This window comes from Ailuropoda melanoleuca, chromosome X (assembly GCF_002007445.2).
Source record: "Ailuropoda melanoleuca isolate Jingjing chromosome X, ASM200744v2, whole genome shotgun sequence".
Lineage (NCBI taxonomy): Eukaryota > Metazoa > Chordata > Mammalia > Carnivora > Ursidae > Ailuropoda > Ailuropoda melanoleuca.
Window position 1 is genome coordinate 71544656 of NC_048238.1, and position 21848 is coordinate 71566503.

At 36.1% G+C, this 21848-nt stretch overlaps 1 protein-coding gene across 2 annotated transcripts in view; it reads left to right on the forward strand.

Annotated features, from left to right (window-relative positions):
* FAM199X (family with sequence similarity 199, X-linked) overlaps positions 1–21588 on the forward strand; it is a 28040-nt gene extending 6452 nt beyond the window's left edge. Inside the window, exons 2-6 of one of the 2 annotated variants that reach the window (XM_002930062.4) lie at positions 3325–3544; positions 13552–13701; positions 13940–14101; positions 16865–17131; positions 18423–21588. In XM_002930062.4, the coding sequence (XP_002930108.1) occupies positions 3325–3544; positions 13552–13701; positions 13940–14101; positions 16865–17131; positions 18423–18593 (970 nt within the window). In that variant the 3' untranslated portion in view covers positions 18594–21588. The remainder of the gene's footprint in view (positions 1–3324; positions 3545–13551; positions 13702–13939; positions 14102–16864; positions 17132–18422) is intronic. The other variant, XM_019792860.2, reaches the window with a different exon arrangement.
* Positions 21589–21848: the final 260 nt, after the last annotated feature.

Below are 21848 nucleotides of genomic sequence, written 5' to 3' on the forward strand. Positions count from 1 at the left end.
TAGAAGATAATAGAATTTTTAAAAAAATCTCTAGTAGTAAAAATATTATTTTTCTATTTTGTAAATGATTGGTTTCAAGTATGAACCCAGTATTTTTACCACTGTTAAGTTTAAAAAAAAAAAAAAAGGAAAAAAGAGCAAAAGCTTCTAAGAATACCCAGAATCCTGTTAAATCTGTTATAAAGTCATGGTCCTAGAAAACTGAGAAACATACTGATTTTGCCATACATTAAGAGCACAAAACCAAGCAAATTCCTGTCTTGTCAGTGATCTAACCATTACGTTATTACATCTAGCATAGTTTTTTGAAAAGGAAAGTCATTATTATTCACTGAGGGAAACACATTTCTACTGAATTTTTGCAAGCTTGGAAAAAAAACTCTCATTTAAAAAAAAATTACCTAACAGCTTTTCCTACCACTTAACACAGTACTTGACCCATAGAAGATACTAACTAAATGTTTGTTGAGTGGGTGAATAAATAAAGATTGAAAAAGCTCACATGCAATTTGAAGACATAAAAGAAAAGAAAATTTGCCCAGAATATGCATAGATAATGGTTTACTAGGTCTAGGAGAGTGATTGCCATTTTTTAGCTTTTGTATTGTCTTATTGTACATTCTGAACGATTTGGTTAATTCTACTAGATTTGTTGATTTTTTAAAAAATGAGGATACTGCCTGCCTAGGAAGCATGTGATGAAACTAGGTAGTATTACAAGGTATTCTAAGATGTTAGATGAATTTTACATTTTTTCCTATTTATAAAAGCTTGTTGACGTCCATATTGATAGTTACTGAATGTTAATAGTTTAGAGGGTGTGTGTCTGTGTATGTTTTGACCCTTTAAAATATTCTACATTTGGCTTAAAGAAAAAGTGCCATAAAATTGTCAGATTGCCCAAATTTTGTAAATGAAGAACTTGGATATTAAGATTAATAATACAAAATAAGGGGGGAGTTAAAAAATGAAAAACACAGTTCAAGTAACAAATGAATTTACTGAAGGATGAGAAACAACCTAATTAATAGGTAAGTAACAGGCTCTTCTTCAGGAATTCATTATTTCAGTATCTTATTAGTATCGGATATACTAAATCATTATTTTAAGGATTAATTCCCTAAGCTACTGCCTAAGCAATGAAGATTATGTTGTTAATATTATGAAGCAAGTGGAAATTTACAGAAGAAAATAGATTTGTAGATAAAAGTAACCCTGCAACGAATACCACAGGCAACATGTTGATAGTCTTAATGCATCAAGAACTCATAAAATCAGTAACGAAAACATTAACACATAGAAAAACACTAGAGCAAAATAGCTAATACATATTTTAAAATTTGATCTTGCCAGTAATTGAAGAAATAAAAATTGATATAACTTTTTTTTTTTTTCCAGACGCCTGGGTGGCTCAGTCGGTTAAGCATCTGCTTTCAGCTCAGGTCATGATCCAGGGTCCTGGGATCAAGTCCTGCCTTGGGCTCCTTGCTCAGCAGAGAGCCTGCTTCTCCCTCTGTCTGCCACTCCCCCTGCTTGTGCTCACGCTCTCTCTGACAAAAAAATAAATAAAATCTTTTTTAAAAATGTGGTTTTTTCCCCCCATCAGATGGGTAAAACTTTAAAAATGAAAATTCCAGTGCTGTTAAGGTTGTGGTGAAATGAGCATGTTTTATAGACTGCTTTGGGGAGTGTAAATTGGTACAGCCTTTCAGAAAGGCATTTGACCAAGTATATGACCTTTAGAAGTGTTCATATTCTTTGACTCAGTACTTTCCTTTCAAGTAATCTATCCTGAAAGATTATATATTTTGATGAATAATTATAAACAAAAAGGTTCATCTCAGTATTATTTGTAATACCCAAAAAAAATTGGAAACAGCCTAAGTATTATTGAAGGACTAAAGTTAAATAGATCATGAGACCTTTTAATTAGTATATTATTATATAGGCATCAAAATGTTTTCAAGTAATATTCATAGGGAAATGTTTAATATATAATGTTAAGTGAAGAAGGCAGGTTACTAACATGTATACATATGTGTGTGTGTGTGTGCATGTGCAGAATGCCGATTCTGTAAAAAAATATATATATGCATGTACCAAAATATTATGGATTACTTATTGTTGGGTAATGGAATTATTGGTCATTTTAATGTTATCACACCTTTCTTATTCCAATATCTTTGCAATGATCTTGTATAGCATTGATAAAGAAGTTATTTAACACTTTTTTAAAAAGATTTTATTTATTTATTTGACAGAGATAGAGACAGCCAGTGAGAGAGGGAACACAAGCAGGGGGAGTGGGAGAGGAAGAAGCAGGCTCACAGCGGAGGAGCCTGACGTGGGGCTCGATCCCATAACGCCAGGATCACGCCCTGAGCCGAAGGCAGACGCTTAACCGCTGTGCCACCCAGGCGCCCCTATTTAACACTTTTTGAACTTCTGTATACTTTTTGCTTTTCTCTGACCTGCAATGGCTACCCTCTTCCTTTAATAATAATAATAATAATAATAATAATAGCTACCATGTATTGAGCACTTTTTATGTCTAAGAGTTCTGTATGCATTCTTGTGTAATCTTCATAATAACTCCTTGAATATGAGAACACAGGCTTGAAGAGGGTGTGTTTTGCTTAAGATCAAGCAGCAGTCAAATGACAGAGCAAGAATATGAAATCAGTCTGACTTCAGTGTATTCATAATCACTATGCTATATGATTTGTTTATAGATGAAGGTTTTAATTTATTCTTAATTTAGATACAATTTTCTTTTTTTAAGATTTTATTTATTTGTCAGATAGAGAGAGAGAGCATAAGCAGGGGGAGAGGCAGGCAGAGGGAGAAGCAGATTCCCCACTGAGCAGGGAGCCTGATGCGGGACTCAATCCTAGGATCCTGTGATCATGACCTGAGCCGAAAGCAGATGCCTAACCGACTGAGCCACCCAGGCATCCCTAGATACAATTTTCTTTTAAAATATTTTATTATAAAAATTTTCAGACAAATACAAGAGTAAAGGGAATGGTGTAATGAACCTCATATATCCATCACCCAGCTTCAACAATTATCCACATATGGCAGTGTGTTTTATAGCACTAATGATTCCTCAAACCCTTATTATTTTGTGAAAAACCCCAAATGTATTTCATTCATAAATGTTTTAGTATACATCTTTATGAAAATAATCACAATATCAATTGTCATACCTAAAAATATATTTACATTCTTCATAAGTGTCTTGAATGTATCTCCTATTAATATCTTAAAATTGTGTGGATTCTGGAGTTCCTGTTGTGATTTCTTTTGTGTTGTATTTTTAAGGTGGAATTTAACTTCTTGTGGAACAAGTGTTGCCAGCTCAGAATGCAGTGAGGAGCTATTTTCATCAGTTTCTGTTGGAGATCAAGATGATTGCTATTCACTGTTAGATGATCAAGACTTCACTTCTTTTGATTTATTCCCTGAGGGGAGTGTCTGCAGTGATGTCTCTTCTTCTATTAGCACATACTGGGATTGGTCAGATAGTGAGTTTGAATGGCAGGTAGGTTTGGTTTTTTTTCCCTTGTATTACCATCATTACTCCATAAATAGAATAATGAATTTCTATTTTGATATTTTCATCTCTGACAATATTAAGAATTAGATAGAATATGTATCTTTATTTTTGCTAATGTAGCATTTAGGCTTCTGATGCTACAGATACCCTTTTGTGGATTTTCATGTAATTTAATACTTGTGTAATGTTCCCATTATATCATCGGTACTTTTCTATGCATGAATCCAAGCAAATGTATTCTTCCTACATTATAGTAAATAGCCTTTGTGTCCTTATTGGCCTAATATCCTTACATCAGGGTTATGTTCTATATATCTAAGATCACAAACCACTGTTATAAAAACATAATTGTTGGTTCTGTTGTCTCATTTTGTAATCTCTTTATATGTAGAGATGTTGTTTGCCCTACAGTGGTTTTGTGTGTGTGTGTGTGTGTGTGTGTGTGTGTGGCATATATACTATGTAAAATGGTTTTGTGGCAAATTGTTTGGAAATTCTGCCTTATAATGAGTGCAGTCTATCAGAAAATGTAAATCATGTTATTGCAACATCCATTTTCTGATTGTAAAAGATAGTAACATTTGAGGAAGCTTTCCTTGCATATAGCAAATGTTAATATTCAACAGATACTTGAATGCCTGCTATGTTTGAAAGCCATCCAAAGCTTTGAAGTTATATTCCAAAAGAGGAATCAAATATTATTTTATTTCAAACATTTTCTTATTAAAATAAGAAAACAGACTGGCATGAAGTTAAAAATAATTCTCCAAGTCCCACTCTGCTGTTATTACCACTGTTATGAGCTTGTGCAGATACAAGTATGTTTGCACAGTGTTAAAAACACACAAATGGGATCATACTTCAGCCACTATTTGGTCCTTTGCTTTTTTTCAACTAATATCTCATTCTTTTTGATAGCTGTATCATAATTTATTTAATCTATTCCCTAATACTGGATATTTAGATTGGTTTCAGTTTTTTCTTGTTATAAAAATGCGACACTGAAAATTAAGAGTTTTTAAAGAGGAAAAAATAATCTAAAACCCCTCTATTTTTATATTTTATATTATTTCAGATGTTTCTATTTTATGTGCAGTTATAAATATGATTGCATAAAAATTATAAAATATTTTTAGCTTTTAAAAATTGAGATTAAATTCACCATTTTAATAATTTTTAAGTGTATAATTCAGTGATTTTTAATATATTCACAGTGTTGTACAGCCATCACAACTATCTAATTCAGGGACATTCCCATCACTAAAAAGAAACCCATACCTGTCTGTTAGCAGATACTCCCAATTCCTCCCTGCCCCCATCATCTGGCATCCACTAATCTACTTTCTGTATGGATGTGCCTTCCTGGACATTTCATATATGTGTACTCCTGTAATATGTGGCCTTTGTATCTGGCTTCTTTCACTTGGAATGTTTTCAAGGTTCATCCATGTTGTAGTGTGTGACAGTACTTTATTCCTATCTTAGCTCAAATTGCTGTAACAAATACCATAGACGGGGTGGCTTAAACAACAAACATTTATTTCTCACAGTTCTGGAGGCTGAAAGTCCCAAGGTCAGAATGCCATCATGGTCGGGTTCTGGTGAGGATCCTCTTCGTGGTTTGCATATTGTTGCCTTTTGCTTTATCTTCACATGGGGAGGGGAGAGAGAGCGAGCTGTGGTCTCTTCATCCCCTTAGGATTATGGTCACCAGTCCCATCGTGGGGGCTCTACCCTCATGTAAATGTAATTATCACCCAAAGCCCTACCTCCGAATATCACACTGGGGATTAGGGCTTCAAGATAGGGATTTGGTGGTGGTGGTGAAGGGAGGGTGCACACATTCAGTCCACACCAATTCCTTTTCGTTGCTGAATAGATATGAACACATCACATTTTGTTTATCTATTCATCTGCTGGTGGGTGGTTTCCAGCTTGGGGCTATTATGAATATACTGCTGATGTGGGGCTCGATCCCAGAACGCCAGGATCATGCCCTGAGCCAAAGGCAGAGGCTTAACGACTGAGCCACCCAGGCGCCCCAATATATCTCCCCTTTTTCATTCCATATATTTTTTTATCGGGGTGAAATTATATAACATGAAATTCACCATTTTAACCATATTGAAATGTATAATGCAGTGGCACTTAGGACATATTCATTTTTTTTGTGCATTTCTCTTTATTCTGGGTCAGTTTTTCCAGAGGTGTATTTACTAGTCCTTTGGACAAATTCACATTTGGTTCAGCTGACTCGTCTATTGTTTCTTCTGTTTTCTACTTCATTGAGTTCTACTCTTATCTTTATTAATCCTCCCTTCTACCCTACCTGGATTATTATACTGGACATTTGCCACATATATTTTCAGTCTTTCTTCACTTTAAATATATGCACCTTGGCTTTAAATGTGCTTTTGAGTACTATTTGAGGTGCATTCTACAAGCCTGGTGGAAAAGCAGATTTTTCATTATCACTCAGTTCTACATGTTTATCCATTTCCAGCAAATGCAGGCACTTTCTGGCAAAGACTCATGGCAGAATTTAGTCTTAAGATGGACACAGACTTCTGCAAACTTCCAGATTCACAGCTCCAAACACCTTCACCCTAGCTGAATACTGTATCTTGAGGTACTTGATGTAGAAAATGTTGGGGTTTGGAGCCAATGGCCAAGAAAGAATTCTTGAGACATCTTTGATGCAAAAAGGTGGTTTTATGAAAGCACAGGGACAGGACCTGTAGGCAGAAAGAGCTGCACGGGGTCATGAGGATTGGCTGATTATATACTTTCAAGCTGGGAGGGGGTTAGGGATAGCACAAGTCTCTAAGGAATTTTGAAAGCAAGGTTTCTAGGACCTTGAGGGGGCTGGCTATTGTTAGGAAAAGATCATTTATTACTGTCTAGTAAAACCTTAGTCATGAGACCCGTCAGATATCTATCAGTGGACCATATACTTGGGGAATAATTGTCAACATGTATTTAGGGGGGTAGGAGATAAAGAAGTTTCCAAAGGAATTTTTATATGTTAAAGTAGACTTACAGGATCCTGGGGAATCAGGCTAAGATTGCCTTTGGCCCTTAGTAAAGCCTTGGTACCCTCGGGGAAATGAATTGGTCGTAGGTGTGTAGGTTTATTTCTGGACTGTCAGTTCTATTCCATTAATATGTATGTCTATCCTTATGCCAGTACCACACTGTTTTAATTGCTCTAGCTTTGTAGTAAAGTTTGAAATCAGGAAGCTTGAGGTTCTTTGTTCTTCTTTTTAAGGTTGTTTTGGCTATTGGGGATCCCTTCTGCAATTTGACATGAATTTTAGGATCAGGTTGTCCATTTCTGCAAAAAGGGCAGTTGGAATTTTGGTAGGGATTGCATTGAATCTGTTATTTTTAGTGGCCAAACCTTGTACTTCCTTGGTTCAATTTATTCCTACATATTTTATTCCTTTGATCCTGTTGTAAATGGAATTGTTTTCTTAATTTCATTTGTGCATTGTTCTTTGCTAGTGTATAGAAATAAAACTGATTTTTTATATTGATTTTGTATCCTACCACTTTGCTGAACTCATTTGTTAGGTTAAATGATTTTTTTTTCTCTGTGTGGATTCTTTAGAGTTTTTATGTTTGAAATCTTGTCATCTGTGAATGGAGATATGTTTTCTTCTTCCTTTCTAGTCTGGGTAGCTCTTTTTATTCTTCTTAATTGCCCTGGCTAGATCGTCAGTGCAATGTTGAATAGAAGTTGCAAAAATGGGCACCCTTGTCTTTTCTTTTTTTTTTTTTTAAAGATTTTATTTATTTATTCGACAGAGATAGAGACAGCCAGCGAGAGAGGGAACACAAGCAGGGGGAGTGGGAGAGGAAGAAGCAGGCTCACAGTGGAGGAGCCTGATGTGGGGCTCGAACCCATAACGCTGGGATCACGCCCTGAGCTGAAGGCAGACGCTTAACCGCTGTGCCACCCAGGCGCCCCCATCCTTGTCTTTTCTGATCTTAAAAGAGAAGGATTCAGTCTTTCACCATTGAGCATAATGGTAGCTGTAGGTTTTTCATAAATGCCCTTTATCATATTGAGGAATTTCTCTCCTATTCCTAGTTTGTTTGGTGTTTTTTTCTGAAAGAACGATTTAGATTTTGTCAAAATGCTTTTTCTGCATTTATTGAGATGATCATGCAGTTTTTTTCGCATTCATTCTGTGAGTATGATGTACTACATTCATTTTTGTGTGTTGACCCATCCTTGCATTCCTGGAATAAATCTGAATTGGTCATGGTATATATTCCTTTTAATATGCTGCTGGATTTAATTTGTTAGTATTTTGTTGAGAATTTTTGCATCTGCATTCATAAGGGATATTGGTCTGTAGTTTTCTTGTGATATCTTTGTATTGCTTTGGCCTCATAGAATGGGTTAGGAAGTATTCCCTTCTCTTCTGGAATATGTACTGTAATGCAATTTTCTCATTTAGCATACAAACTTTTTGATGATCTTTAATACTATATAATATTCCTTTTTTTTAATTTGGCAGAGAGAGACACAGCCAGTGAGAGAGGGAACACAAGCAGGGGGAGTGGGAGAGGAAGAAGCAGGCTCCCAGCAGAGCAGGTAGCCTGATGCGGGGCTTGATCCCAGGACCCTGGGATCACGCCCTGAGCTGAAGGCAGATGCTTGACGACTGAGCCACCCAGGTGCCCCTGTAATATTTCTGGTACTATTCCTGGTACTATAATATTCCTGGTGCCAGTACTTGTGAGAGCATTCCCCTTTTACATCTGTTTCAAAATTTTGTCTACTATTGGTAACACAGCAGTAAACATCTTTGTGCGGGTACCTTTTTATTCTGTGCCTCATTTTTTAAATGCACACTTTGTATTTAAAATCAGACTATTACAAGGATTCTTAATAAGGTATAATTGGGTGGAGTTCTGATAGTTCTGAGAATTATTTTTTCTGATTATTTGATTTAGAGTTCTTATAATGTTGCAAAGTGGCAGGCATTTTTTAATTTAATTTGATTTAATTTTTTTAAAGATTTTATTTATTTATTCGACAGAGATAGAGACAGCCAGAGAGAGGGGGAACACAAGCAGGGGGAGTGGGAGAGGAAGAAGCAGGCTCATAGTGGAGGAGCCTGATGTGGGGCTCGATCCCACAACGCCGGGATCATGCCCTGAGCCGAAGGCAGACGCTTAACCGCTGTGCCACCCAGGCACCCCGGCATTTTTTAATTTTAATTGCTGACTTATTTACTCATTTCATGAGTAGTTAGAGTGGAGAACTATCCGCAGCCACTCACTATTAATGTATATGGCTGACTAGAACCCTGGAAGAAAAATAAGGCCTGCCTTAGTAATGTGTTTCCCCACTTCTGAAATTGGAGTGTGAGTACTCTGTTACCGTGGATATTTGCTGTTTCAATATTCTGAAAGGTTTAAAATGCTCTCTTTTCTTTGTGGGACCTTATAATGAGCAGTAAGCTATCCAAGAAGATAATTACAAATTATGTGTTAGGATTAATATAGATTAAAATCGTTAACTATAATTTAAAAATTCCTATTACCTCTGTTATTAAAAGCTATATCTAAACTATATCTGTTTAAATCTTTTTTTTTTAAAGATTTTATTTATTTACTTGACAGAGATAGAGACAGCCAGCGAGAGAGGGAACACAAGCAGGGGGAGGGAGAGGAAGAAGCAGGCTCATAGTGGAGAAGCCTGATGTGGGGCTTCGATCCCATAACGCCAGGATCACGCCCTGAGCCGAAGGCAGACGCTTAACCGCTGTGCCACCCAGGCGCCCCTGTTTAAATCTTTTTAACAGATGTTTCAGTTACTACTGAAGTAAATGTAAAGGATTCATAGATTCTCTGGGAAGAGAAATACTAACTACTTGATAAGGCAGGGTTTTAACCTTATAATGAAGTAGCATCAAAGCATTTTGCTTTTCTGATAGTCATCTTTGCTTGCAGCCCTTTTATTATTAAAGCTATATTTCGTTAGTGTTAGGGCTTGAGAAATTATTTTACTGTTGAGCAGGGAACCATGGAAAATTTAAAGAGTGAGTAATTCAGCTGTCACACTTGAAACCTAAAGGTGCAATTTGAAATTACACATCAGTTGTTACAGAAATGTGCTTACTCATAAAATTTTGCTGCATACTGCAGAAAATATGGCAGAGGTTTGATTTAATTCTCCCTTCTTGTCACAATTACTGATTATAATATAAATTTACTAAATATCGTTGTCTATGAAAAACATGGACTAAGAATTATTAAGCATTTTTAGCTTGAGATATAAAATGGAAAACTGCTCATCTAATAAATATACAGGAGCTCATACAGTTAATCCTGATGTACATCTGTAGCTCTAATCACATATCTCCAATTGACTACTTGACATTTCCACTTGGATGACCTTATTATTTAATGTACCTATTATCTGATGCCGAGTCCTTGATCAGTAATGTAACTTCCAATTACAGTGTTTCCATGGGAAAAAAAATAGACTCCACTTTGTGACATGTCTTACAGTGTAGTGAAAAATGACATTTGTCATTCAAAGGACATTTGTACTTCTTTCATTATCACTACAAACTTTACATTTTCCACATTGCATTCTTCTCTCATTCCTAACTACCTGCAAGGCAAGACATCCCAGCATAGTTGAAAGCACTGGACTTATGTCCCACTTTGGATACTGGCACTAGCCATATGACCCTCCCTAGATATCATTTTTCCTTATTTGTAAAATGAGGGTGTTAGACTAGAAGATCTATAACATTGCCTCAGGTCTCTTGCTCTAAAAATTGAGGTCTTTTAAGTGCATTACCCTGGATGGTTTGTATGACTGTGAAATGCGGCCAGTTTTCTTCTGGTTTCAGCAAATGGTCATCTGACTATCATCCATGCAGTTATCAAACCGCCTTGTAGGGGCATCTGGCTGTCTCAGTCAGAAGAGCATGAGACTCTTGATCTCAGGGTTGTGAGTTTGAGCACCATGTTGTGTGTAGAGATAACTTAAAAATAAAATCTTTAAAAAAAAGCCTTGTAAATTGTTTTTACTTGAAATTCTCCCTATTTATTCCTATTTTTCTTTGCATTTTTATCTTAGTCCAAGCCTAGATCAAGTAAGAACTTCCTGTCTGATTCCAGTCTTTCCTCACTCTATTTTGTCCTTTTTTTATTTTTAAAGATTTTATTTATTTATTTGACGGAAAGAGAGACAGCCAGCGAGAGAGGGGACACAAGCAGGGGGAGTGGGAGAGGAAGAAGCAGGCTTCCAGCGGAGGACCCTGATGTGGGGCTCGATCCCAGAACGCCAGGATCACGCCCTGAGCTGAAGGCAGACGCTTAATGACTGCGCCACCCAGGCACCCGTTTTGTCCTTTTTAACTCATCTTCCCTCAAGACTAGTTTCATCAAGTTCTACTTAGAAAATGTTACTCGCCTACTTCTGCATATCTTATAACAGCTTGTTCATCCATTGAGCTTTCAAATCCCTAGCACTGATTTTCTGTTTTAATTATATTTGGTCTCCTTATCCTCATCCTGTTTTTTTTTTAAATCTTTAGTTTTACCAAGTTCCCCTCCTTACTTGGATGCCTTCCCCTTTTCCCCATTCTGTGATTCTGAGAGTACCTTGTGAAACTTTACCCACTTTAGCAACATGTGGCATTCTCTGATGACTTATGCTACCTTTTTAAGGGTACAAAACCATGGAAAGAGATGGAAAAAGGAAGACACATATGTTTATTGAGTGTTGCCTTGTGCCAGGCCTATCATCTCATTTAAATTTCTCAACAGTCCTTTGATATGGGTGGCATTAACCATAACTCTGGGGCTCAAAGAAGCAAACTAACCTCCACAAGATCACATGGCTAGTGATCAGCAGAACTGGGATTTGAACTCTGACATCTTTTTACTTCTCCCTGAAAAAAAATAGCCAGAGAACCACTAGTTGCCTTCTTTACTCCACCCCCACCCTCAGCAAACACATAAACAGATCCAGAGGTACAAATTTAAGCACTTAACATATAGTCTGTTACCTAGCAGATGTTCACTAAAGATTTAGATGGAAATTGTTCTTAAATTTTGAGAGTATATGTATTTTGATAGTTCCTTTACCTAATATATATCAAAGGAGCTTGAAGTAGGTAAGGCCTTTCATCTGGTAAGGGCTGTTTCATTTTGTTTTAGGAACCCCAGGGAGATCTTTAATGTAGTAGTGTTGTGATTTGAAGTCTTTCAAAGGGAAAATAGCAAAACATTTTATTTTTTGACGTTAAAAACAGAAAGATGGCCTTCATCTGTGCATTCAGCGATCATTCTTTCATGATGCTGACTAGATAACATCAAGGCTAAGGGTGAATGAACAATTCAAGTGGCGTTAGTTAATGAGGTTTTAATGGAAATCATACAAATTGTTGGTAGTCATTCATGTACTTGGATTCATCAGTGACTGTTAAAACGAAAATGTGGTTTTTAACTAGTTAAAGTTAAGCTAACTTAGACAATTTCATTCTAAGCATCATGGTCACCTTGCATGGTGATTAACCCCATTTTTGTATCTTTATTAGTCTCTTCTATGCAATTGACTCCCCATTGCCTGTCCACTTGTAGCTCTCCTAAGCTTTAATCCTGAAGCTTTAACTCACTGCTAGATATTTCTATTGATGACCTGTTGTTTCACACCTAGCATTTGTCATTTGCTATTTTGTATAATTGTATGTTTGTATTATAGTATTATCTTCCCCAGTAGAGTATAAAGTTTTTGTATAAGGACCAGGACTTAAAATCCTTTGAATCCTCTGTACCTATTAGAGTGCTGCAGGTATAGTAGGAGGCCAGATGTGTGTGATTACAGTAATCTTCATGGCTAAAGTAGCTTTTCTCTTTTGGTAACTTGACAAGCCTAGTAATCATCCAGAGTTCATATGCAATTGCAAAGGACAACAACAAAAAGGTGGTATTTTGTACCATGTAAAAATGAAAGCATTATCTTTGAAAATTATGTATTCCTTGTAGAAGAAATTATCTTTCTCATGAATGACTTTTTTTTTATTTACTCTACACCCAGTGTGGGGCTCAGACTCAGACCCCTAGATCAAGTATTGCATGTTCCTCCAACTGAGCCATCCAGGTGTCCCTAAACACATTTATTTAAAATTAAATCCATTCTGACTTTTGGAGGTGATAGATACGTTTATTACCCTGATTGTGGTGATGATTTCATGGTACATGCATATGTCCAAAGTCCTCAAATTATATACATTAGGTATGTACTATTTTTTGTATCACTTATGACTCAAGATAGCTGTTAAAAAATGAAATCCATTCTAACTGATTTTTATTAGACAATATAAAATTATAGCACATTTTTTGGTGTGCGTCTCACTTTAAATTGATTTTCTGTGTATTAGGCTTGCTTTTCTCCTTTGTACATTGTCTCGGCGTTTTTCTAATTTTTCTTTTATAATACTTCTGATGTCTAAAGTGTTTTGCTCTGTAGTAACACCGTATTTTAAATTATTTTAATTCCTTGAGGTTAATACTGACTTGAGCACAAGGACTGTGGCTTATTTGTCTTTATATTGACATATGTCCAGCAGTGTTGGGCAAAGCGCCAGGTCATGGTAGATCACTCCCGTCTCCTGAGAAGGAGACCAGTTTTCCTTATTCATCATGCTGTGTGAGCCCTAGCCTACATTCACACTGTGAATTAAAAACCCTAATGATGATTGACTCTTAAGTTAGCATTTTATTAACAAGCCTTGATTATGATTTTCAGCTTTTGAAAAATATCTCATTCAATAAGTAACTGTATACAAGGAATATGTTGATGTTGCTGCTTTGTCTAAAACAGGAGTGAATCAATTCATGTCTTCTCATTTTGTATTTGTCATTAAAAAGTAATTTTCAATATGAAATATGTTGTGGTATTTAAAATGTATTTTGAAAAAATTTGCTTTTCCTACCCCCTTCTTATTTTTATAAAGTTACCAGGCAGTGACATTGCCAGTGGGAGTGATGTACTTTCTGATGTCATACCCAGTATTCCAAGTTCACCTTGCCTGCTTCCTAAAAAGAAAAATAAGCACCAGAATTTAGATGAACTTCCTTGGAGTGCAATGACAAACGATGAACAGGTAGGGATCTTGACGTTCTTAATTGAAAGCATATGTAGAGACTATGTAAAGCTCAGTGTATTACCTATTTAAGGCTACTGGGTAAATGTGGATTGCTTAGTAAAATCTGAGTGGGGGCTTTAACTTTTGCAGGGAACAAATATGTTAAGTGTTTTTGATATTTGAGACATTATAAATGACACTAAAATATCAGCGGTTTTGGCACTGATCTTGTTTATTATAATTTTTCATCACATAGGTAGAATATATTGAGTATCTGAGTCGTAAAGTCAGTACGGAGATGGGTCTTCGGGAGCAACTTGATATTATAAAAATAATTGATCCTTCTGCTCAAATTTCCCCGACAGACAGTGAGTTTATTATTGAACTTAACTGTCTCACAGATGAAAAACTGAAGCAGGTATGTAAAGAAAATACAGATTGTACAGCTATTAAGAAAACCATTATTTTATAATATGTAGACTTGAATAATCATGTTTTAAAATACACAGGTAATTAAGGTCCAAATCAGTGCTGTGAAATGTAATATTAGAAAAAATGATGGCAGTATTTGAGAGTACATGGTTGTAAGGTTTTAGGTGCGTCTCACCTGGCACTGCCTTTCTGGGATCATGTGGATCTAGAACCTCCTGCTTAGTTGTGTAGGCTTTGCAACTTAATTTTACCACTTAAGGGGTGGTTATGCTGTTTATTTATTCTAACCCACCTTAAAAAAGAATGATCAACAGAATCAAAATAATGATTATTGAGGGCTATCTATTCTTGAGTGAACATCTGAATTGGGGGATTTGAGTAGTCTTGTGGAGTAATTGAGCCTGGCTAGGGTAAAATCTAATTTTCCTTCTGCTATTCTGAAATACACATTTCTAGTACCTTTTACAGAGTCCGTACTGCTCTTTTTTTGGGGTACATATTTGAATGAATACTTATGTTCTCTTTTCATTTTTTAAGTTTTTTTTGCATTTATCACTTATAAAATTTTTTAAATTTCAGTATTTCTCTCAACAGACATACTATAATTTTCTACATTCCAGCTCATTTTTCATTAGTAATGAAATTGTATGTATGGTGACTAACATAATATAATAAAAAATCATTAAAAAAAAAAGAAATTGTGCCTTGCATTTGAAAACAGGTACCATGGGTCCCTAGCTAAGATTTAGGAAACACCCTAATCTTAGATAGAATCAGCAATTTACCTAAATCCTATGGAGACCTTTAAAAAATGCCTAATCTGATTTATTTTATTGTTAATTTCTCTGAGTGTTTTCTTTTTTATTTAAGATTTATTTATTTATTTGAGTGAGAGCAGTCAGTGGGAGGGGCAGTGGAAGAAGGAGAAAGAGAAACCAGCAGACTGCACACTCAGTGCAGAGCCCAACTCGGGGCTCGATCTCATGACCCTGAGATTGATAGGAACTGAGCTGAAACCAAGAGTTGGACATTTCACTGACTATGCCACCCAGGCGCCCCTGAGTGTTATTTTCTTATAATCCTAAATTCTGGAGGCCTGTAGCTTTCCATTTGCTGATTATATTTTATATGTTTTTAAAATATAGCTCCATAATATATATTCTAGAGTTTTGAACATTGTCAATTTTTCTGGTACTTGTTTCTACATTTAGAGTTTTCTTTCATCCTTGTAGTCTACTTACATACATCTGTAGCACTTTCGTATTTGATTTATTTATTTAACAATATTAAGTGTTTATTAAATATTAAGATACAAAACAGTTTAAAAATGATCCTTGTTTTCACAAAGCCTACAACTCAAGAAAGAGCCAAACAAATGAACCTAGATTATAATCCAAGTTCACAAATATGTATTCAGTAAATGTTATTTTTATTTCTTAATAATTACTGTCTTTTATTCTCACTATTTGTTAAGCATCTATTACAGTCCCAAGTTCTTTTTTTGGTACATTCATCAAAAGCAAGAAATTAACATAGATACAGTACTATTAAATAATCTACAGACTGTATTCAGGCTACACCAGTTTTTCAACTAATGTCTTGTTTTATCCTGGGATCCAGTACAACCTTTTTTTTAAGTTTTTATTTAAATTCTAGTTAGTTAACATATAGTGTAATATTAGTTTCAGGTATACGATTTAGTGATACAGCACTTAGGTACAATGCCTGGTGTTCCTCACAAGTGCCCTCCTTAATCTCTGTCACCTGTTTAACCCATCCCCTCACCCTCCTCCCCTCTGGTAACCATCAGTGTATTCTCCATAGATAAGGGTCTGTTTCTTGGTTTGTCTCTCTCACTCTTTTATTCCCTGTGCTCATTTGTTTTGTTTCTTAAAGTCCACGTGAGTGAAATCATATGGTGTTTGTCTTCCTCTGACTGGGTGACTTATTTAGCATAGCATAATACTCTCTAGCTCCATCCACATCATTGCAAATGGCAAGATTTCATTCTTTTTTATGACTGAATAATATTCTGTTATATATATATACATACCCCATCTTCTTTATCCGTTCATCAGTTGATGGACATTTGGGCTCTTTCCATAATGTGGCTGTTGTTGATAATGCTGCTATAAACATGAGGGGAGCATGTATCTCTTAGAATTAGTATTTTTGTATCTTTGGGTAAATATCTAGTAGTGCCGTTGCTGGATTGTGGGGTAGCTCTATATTCAGCTTTTTGCGGAGCCTCCATACTGTTTTCCAGAGTGGCTGCATCAGTTTGCATTCCCACCAACAGTGCAGGAGGGTTCCCCTTCCTTCCCATCCTTGCCAACACTTGGTGTTTCTTGTGTTGTTGCTTTTAGCCATTCTAACAGGTGTGAGGTGATACCTCATTGTATTTTTTTAAAGATTTTTATTTATTTGAGGGAGAGAGTGAGCAAAGGAGAGAGAACATGAGCATGGGAGAGGAGCAGAGGGAGAAACAGACTCCCCACTGAGCAGAGAGCCCAACGTGGGGCTCAATCCCAAGACTCCAGGATCATGACCTGAGCCGAAGGCAGACACTTAATCGACTAAGCCACCCAGGCACCCTTCATTGTAGTTTTGATTTGCATTTCCCTGATGACAAGTATATCTGTAGCACTTTTGATAATGTCTTACATTATGTACAATATTCTTTTTGCCAGTGTTTTGAGGAAGAATGTCAAGGAACAACACTGAGCGGTTTTTGTCTGTGTGTTCCAAGGTCAGAAACTATATCAAGGAGCATAGCCCTCGCCAACGGCCCGCAAGAGAGGCCTGGAAGAGAAGCAACTTTAGTTGTGCAAGCACCAGTGGAGTGAGCGGGGCCAGTGCCAGTGCCAGCAGCAGCAGTGCCAGCATGGTCAGTTCTGCAAGCAGCAGTGGGTCCAGTGTTGGAAACTCTGCTTCAAACTCCAGTGCCAACATGAGTCGAGCACACAGTGACAGCAACTTGTCTGCAAGTGCAGCAGAGCGGATTCGGGATTCAAAAGTAAAATGTCTAATCAATACAAAACTTACCTTTCAATATTAACATTAGTACTCCTTCATATAAATTTCTTGAAGAGTTAAAATTATCTTGCTCTCTAGATGCCTGTGGGTTTTGGCTTTAATTGAACAAGCAGGACATTCTGCTGTTGAGTAAAGCCATTTAGGCTGAGTGCTTTGAAATACCGTTTTGACCCACAGCCATATCACATTCAATTTTATCTGATTTTTGTGTCTGTTTTAAGTAAGATAAATTGATGGAAATAGTGAGTGAGTCTCAAGATTGCAGTATTGACTGCAGCTGAGCGGATCTCACTATGTTGCTGATGTTGCTGTCTATTAGCTCCTGAGAGTATTCTGCATGTCTTTTCTGTGTGTTTGTGTGTGTATTAAATGTTTTCTTAATGTTTTGATCTTGAATGTTTGTTCTTAGATCTTTTAAAAATATAATAACACCTTCTCTAATTTCTGTCTATTCACAGTTGAAGAATTCTTTGTAATACTTTTGGGCACATAAAAAAATAGGGAGGTGGAAGTGTTTTTAGAATGGTTTTGTGATGCTTAGGTAAGTTCGGTTCCTTGCGGTGGTGACAGTCTGGAGCCAACTTAAGGATGAAAAGGGTATCTCTATAACTCTTTGGGAACCCAGTGGGTGACTAGAAGATACACAGTGATTCCTTCCCTGGCTCTTACCAAAGTAGCAGAAACATAGCCAGCTTCCTTGGTTGCCAGGGGATTCCTCTGGATATGTGGTCATTCCTTTTTTGCATCAGTTCATGGAGTACCCACTGGGTTTCTAGTGGGCTTGTAAGATGGTATTTGCCTAATATGGAAAAGACATGATTCTTTCCCAGCCATTGTAAAATTGCTAGTGCTTTTGGATGAAAGACACCTTAAAAGCATAAGCATTAGAGATTTTGGCAATGTTCTCTACATTGGTATTCAGTATTGTTTATTATGTGTTCACTCCGCAATGACACCAATGTACCTTAATTTGGTTAAAAAAAAAAAGCTTTGAAATGATTGATTATCCATAATCAATGGATATTGATTAGTCAAAATGATCAGGTTTCAGTTCTTCCTAAGAGTCACTGGTCAAATACCATAAAAATAGAATCTTGAAGAATCATTTTCAAGTCTAAGCCAGTGGCTCACTTACTGGAACCAGGATCATACTGCAGAGGAATTTGAACATCTCCAAAAACTCTGAAAATACAGAACTTGATCCATTAAATATTCTGGGGTGGATATGCCAGAACTGAACCTTACTGATTTAGAAATTTTTATTTTGACAGAAGCGATCCAAGCAGCGGAAGTTACAACAAAAGGCTTTACGCAAGAGGCAGCTGAAAGAGCAAAGGCAGGCTCGGAAGGAGAGGCTCAGTGGGCTCTTCCTTAATGAAGAAGTGCTATCCTTGAAAGTGACTGAGGAAGACCACGAAGCAGATGTAGATGTTTTGATGTAATAAGGGTGAATTTATCAGCATTCTTTCTAAGCTTTTAAGTATTCTATCCTTTTATTTGTTTACATGCATCTTGACCAAACTTTTGGTTAGGGCTGTGCTGATGTATCATTAATAATTTAGCCCAGTGGTTCTCAGCAGGTGGTCCCCGGACCAGCAGCTTCAGCATCACCTGAGAAGTTGTTAGAAATGCATACTACCAGGCCCCGTTCCAGATGCAGTGAATCAGAAACCCTGGGGGAGGGGCCCAGCATTGTGTTTTAACAAGCACCAGGTTATTCTGCTGCACACAGCTCGCGTTTTAAGAACCACTGATTTAGTAAATGTTTTGACTGTTTAGACTTTAGGGTGGTTTAAGTGGGCTTTTTCAGGAACTAGTACTTTTACAGTTTAGAGGATTTCAAGGTACTGCTGACAAGTAGTTTATTATGTCAGTATAGGTACATACATAGTGATCATAATTCAGTTTCCTTTTTAATGTTACAGTTCCTTAGTTTGCTTTTTCTAAAGGGCCATAGTATCATTCTCAATTCCTAGTGAAAATCTTTTTTTTGAGGTTGTGGGGGTGGGTTGTGGATTGCTGTTTACAATAGTGCCTTCATTAAGTTTAGTTTTGTTTTCATTTGTTATTAACTTAAAGGAGTGATAACAGGCCCTAATGTCTTTCCTGTTAGGTTTGTTTTTCACTTTATGTAAATTCAGAATCTTTTGTAAGTGATGACTACTGAGGAAATAATGGTACTAGTAGCTGAACTTTAGACTTGATGCTATATTGATTAATATTCAAATGGAGAAAGCAATTAAGCAAAACAACTAATTCTGCTTTTCCACTGCTTTTTGAAATTTTAGGCTGTGAAACTGTCTCAAAGGCAGAAACTGTATCTTAAGTTCTTTTTGTAGGTCATTTTTTTCCCAGCACAGCTCTAATTTTTAAATGTTTGGTATAACAGCTTCTGGCATGTGAACAGGTTAATGTTCAAAGTTAACTAAAGAAAACCCTTACAGTTCTCCTAAACTTCTCTATAAATCACTAGAAATACACAGAGCAGTGAGATATAGGAAAAAAACGTAGCTTGTTGGCTATTAATAGAAATCTAATTTTAGATGTGAAATCATGGAGTTTCTTTAAATGTTTTCATGGAGAGTTTGTTATGAACATTAGAAGTAGTGTGATTCCTCTTCTTCTACCCCACATCTTTAAACATTCACATGGGTTAAAGAAGATGGAAACTGATACTACTGACAATCAAGCTGCTTTCTGACTTTCATGATTTTGTTTTTATTGTGGATAACTTGGGAGGTAATTATGATTCTGTAGAAGGAGTTGTAATCAATATTTTTTTAAACTCTAGAGTCAGAGGTTGATAGGATTTTTACTTTTTTTAACTTTATCATATCAAGTGACTCATTAAGAAAGAGATGGACTTAAATTCTTAATTCTCAGTTGATACAAAGGCTTAACCTTTGCTTACAATCATGTGTTTTGAAAACTTGATTTTACTTTAGTTCCTTGAAGGTTAAAGAATTGAAACTGAAGATAAAAATTGATGTATTGCAGCTTTGCTGAGGTCTGTGGTATGGTAGATTTTGAAGACTACTAAATTCATACTTAAAAATTTTACTAAAATGAAAGTATGTGTATATAGTTAGCAGTTGGAGTACTCCCTCTGACTTTCCTCTTACCCTTTCTTTGATGCTCCTAACCAGCCTTAGAAGACCCAAAGAGAGCTTGGGGTTAGACCCCAGAATACTTTGAGGAAGATGGAAAGGGTCAACCTCATTGTGTTTTCCCTTCCAAGTATAGGAGGAGTAAAAGGAGAGAAGAGCAAATATAGCCGAATTTTCTGCCTGCTCTTAGCAGAAGCAAAATCTCAGAGAATGACTTGTCTGTTCTCTTTACCTACTCTTCCAGGGAAACAGGCCACTTTTGGAGACCATAGAGCAGCATTTATCTGTTAAATACTTGGAAACAATTGACAATGACCAGTAAAAGGAAATCCTAATAGGGTCATGACATACCAAGACCCAATTTTTCCATTCTCCCAACGGTCACATAGTCTTATTACCTTAGATTTAACTTAAGTCACTATTAAACAAGTTTACCAAAGCACCACAAAGCCAATTTTAAAAGTTTATAAAGATTTGAGTGTTTATAGTAAAGTATGCCGTGAAATTTTGTGTAAATCTGGATGCACTGTCTTTACTATAAATTAGAGATTGCCCATAAAGTTGTTTTAGAGGAGATGGAAAGTAATTCCTCTGATTAAAAGAAAAAAAATTAAAACAACTTGGGTTTGCTTGTGATGTGGAAGAGGGAGATTTCAGTCTTTCTCCATCTCTCCCCCCATAAAAAAAAAAACCCAGCAGTAAAAGACAAAAAGTTCTCTTGTTTTTGTTAATGTGCTGTACTGTGTTTTTTCTGCTTTAATATCTCATGTAGATAATTCAAGTTGAAATTCTTTCTTTCTTGGAATAAGTAATAATTTATTCAGTCTGGTATATCTCTGAGTTTAAGACAAATCCAACTCAATATTTTTTCTTTTTAAATATAAATCTAAACTAACCAATTAATAAAAATGCGAGACTTATTTGCTCCAGTGTCAGTTGTCATCTGTAGAGAATTGACACTGGAGCAAATAAGTTTCTCCCCCCCCTTTAAGCATAAGCTTCATTAACTTCAGGCATGATTACGTTCCCTCAGATTTTTCGAAAAACATTTTATTAGAGATCTTGTATGTATGTTTAATTGTATCTCAATAAAACTGGAAAAAAGAGCTCTTGTAGAAGTCTGTCAGTCCTCACCACAGGTATGAACTTGGAGTTAAACAAAATGGCATGTTTTTTTCTACAGTTTTACAATGAATTAAAGTAAGGCAATGTAGTATAATGTTTAGTGGACTATAAAGGGCTAATTCATTCTCCTCTAACAAGAACATAGAATAAAATAACACTTTTAACATGAGAGAGACTTGTCTCATTTTTTCTTAGCCTGGGGCAGTTTTGTCCATTTCCTTAGCCCTTTGGGTTAACTGTAGATAGATATTGCTGAATTAATCCCAAAAACTGACTTGTAATTTAATGACTATGGATTGGGTGGACATCTGATTTTATTTAGCTCCTAAAAGTGCTAATTCCCTCTTAAAGGAAAAATTCCTAGAGACTACTGTATAAAGGTATCCAGATTCTGATGAGCTTTAAAAATTGTGAAATTTATCAAATATCTTCATATTTAAGCCAAAAATGTTAGTACATAACAAA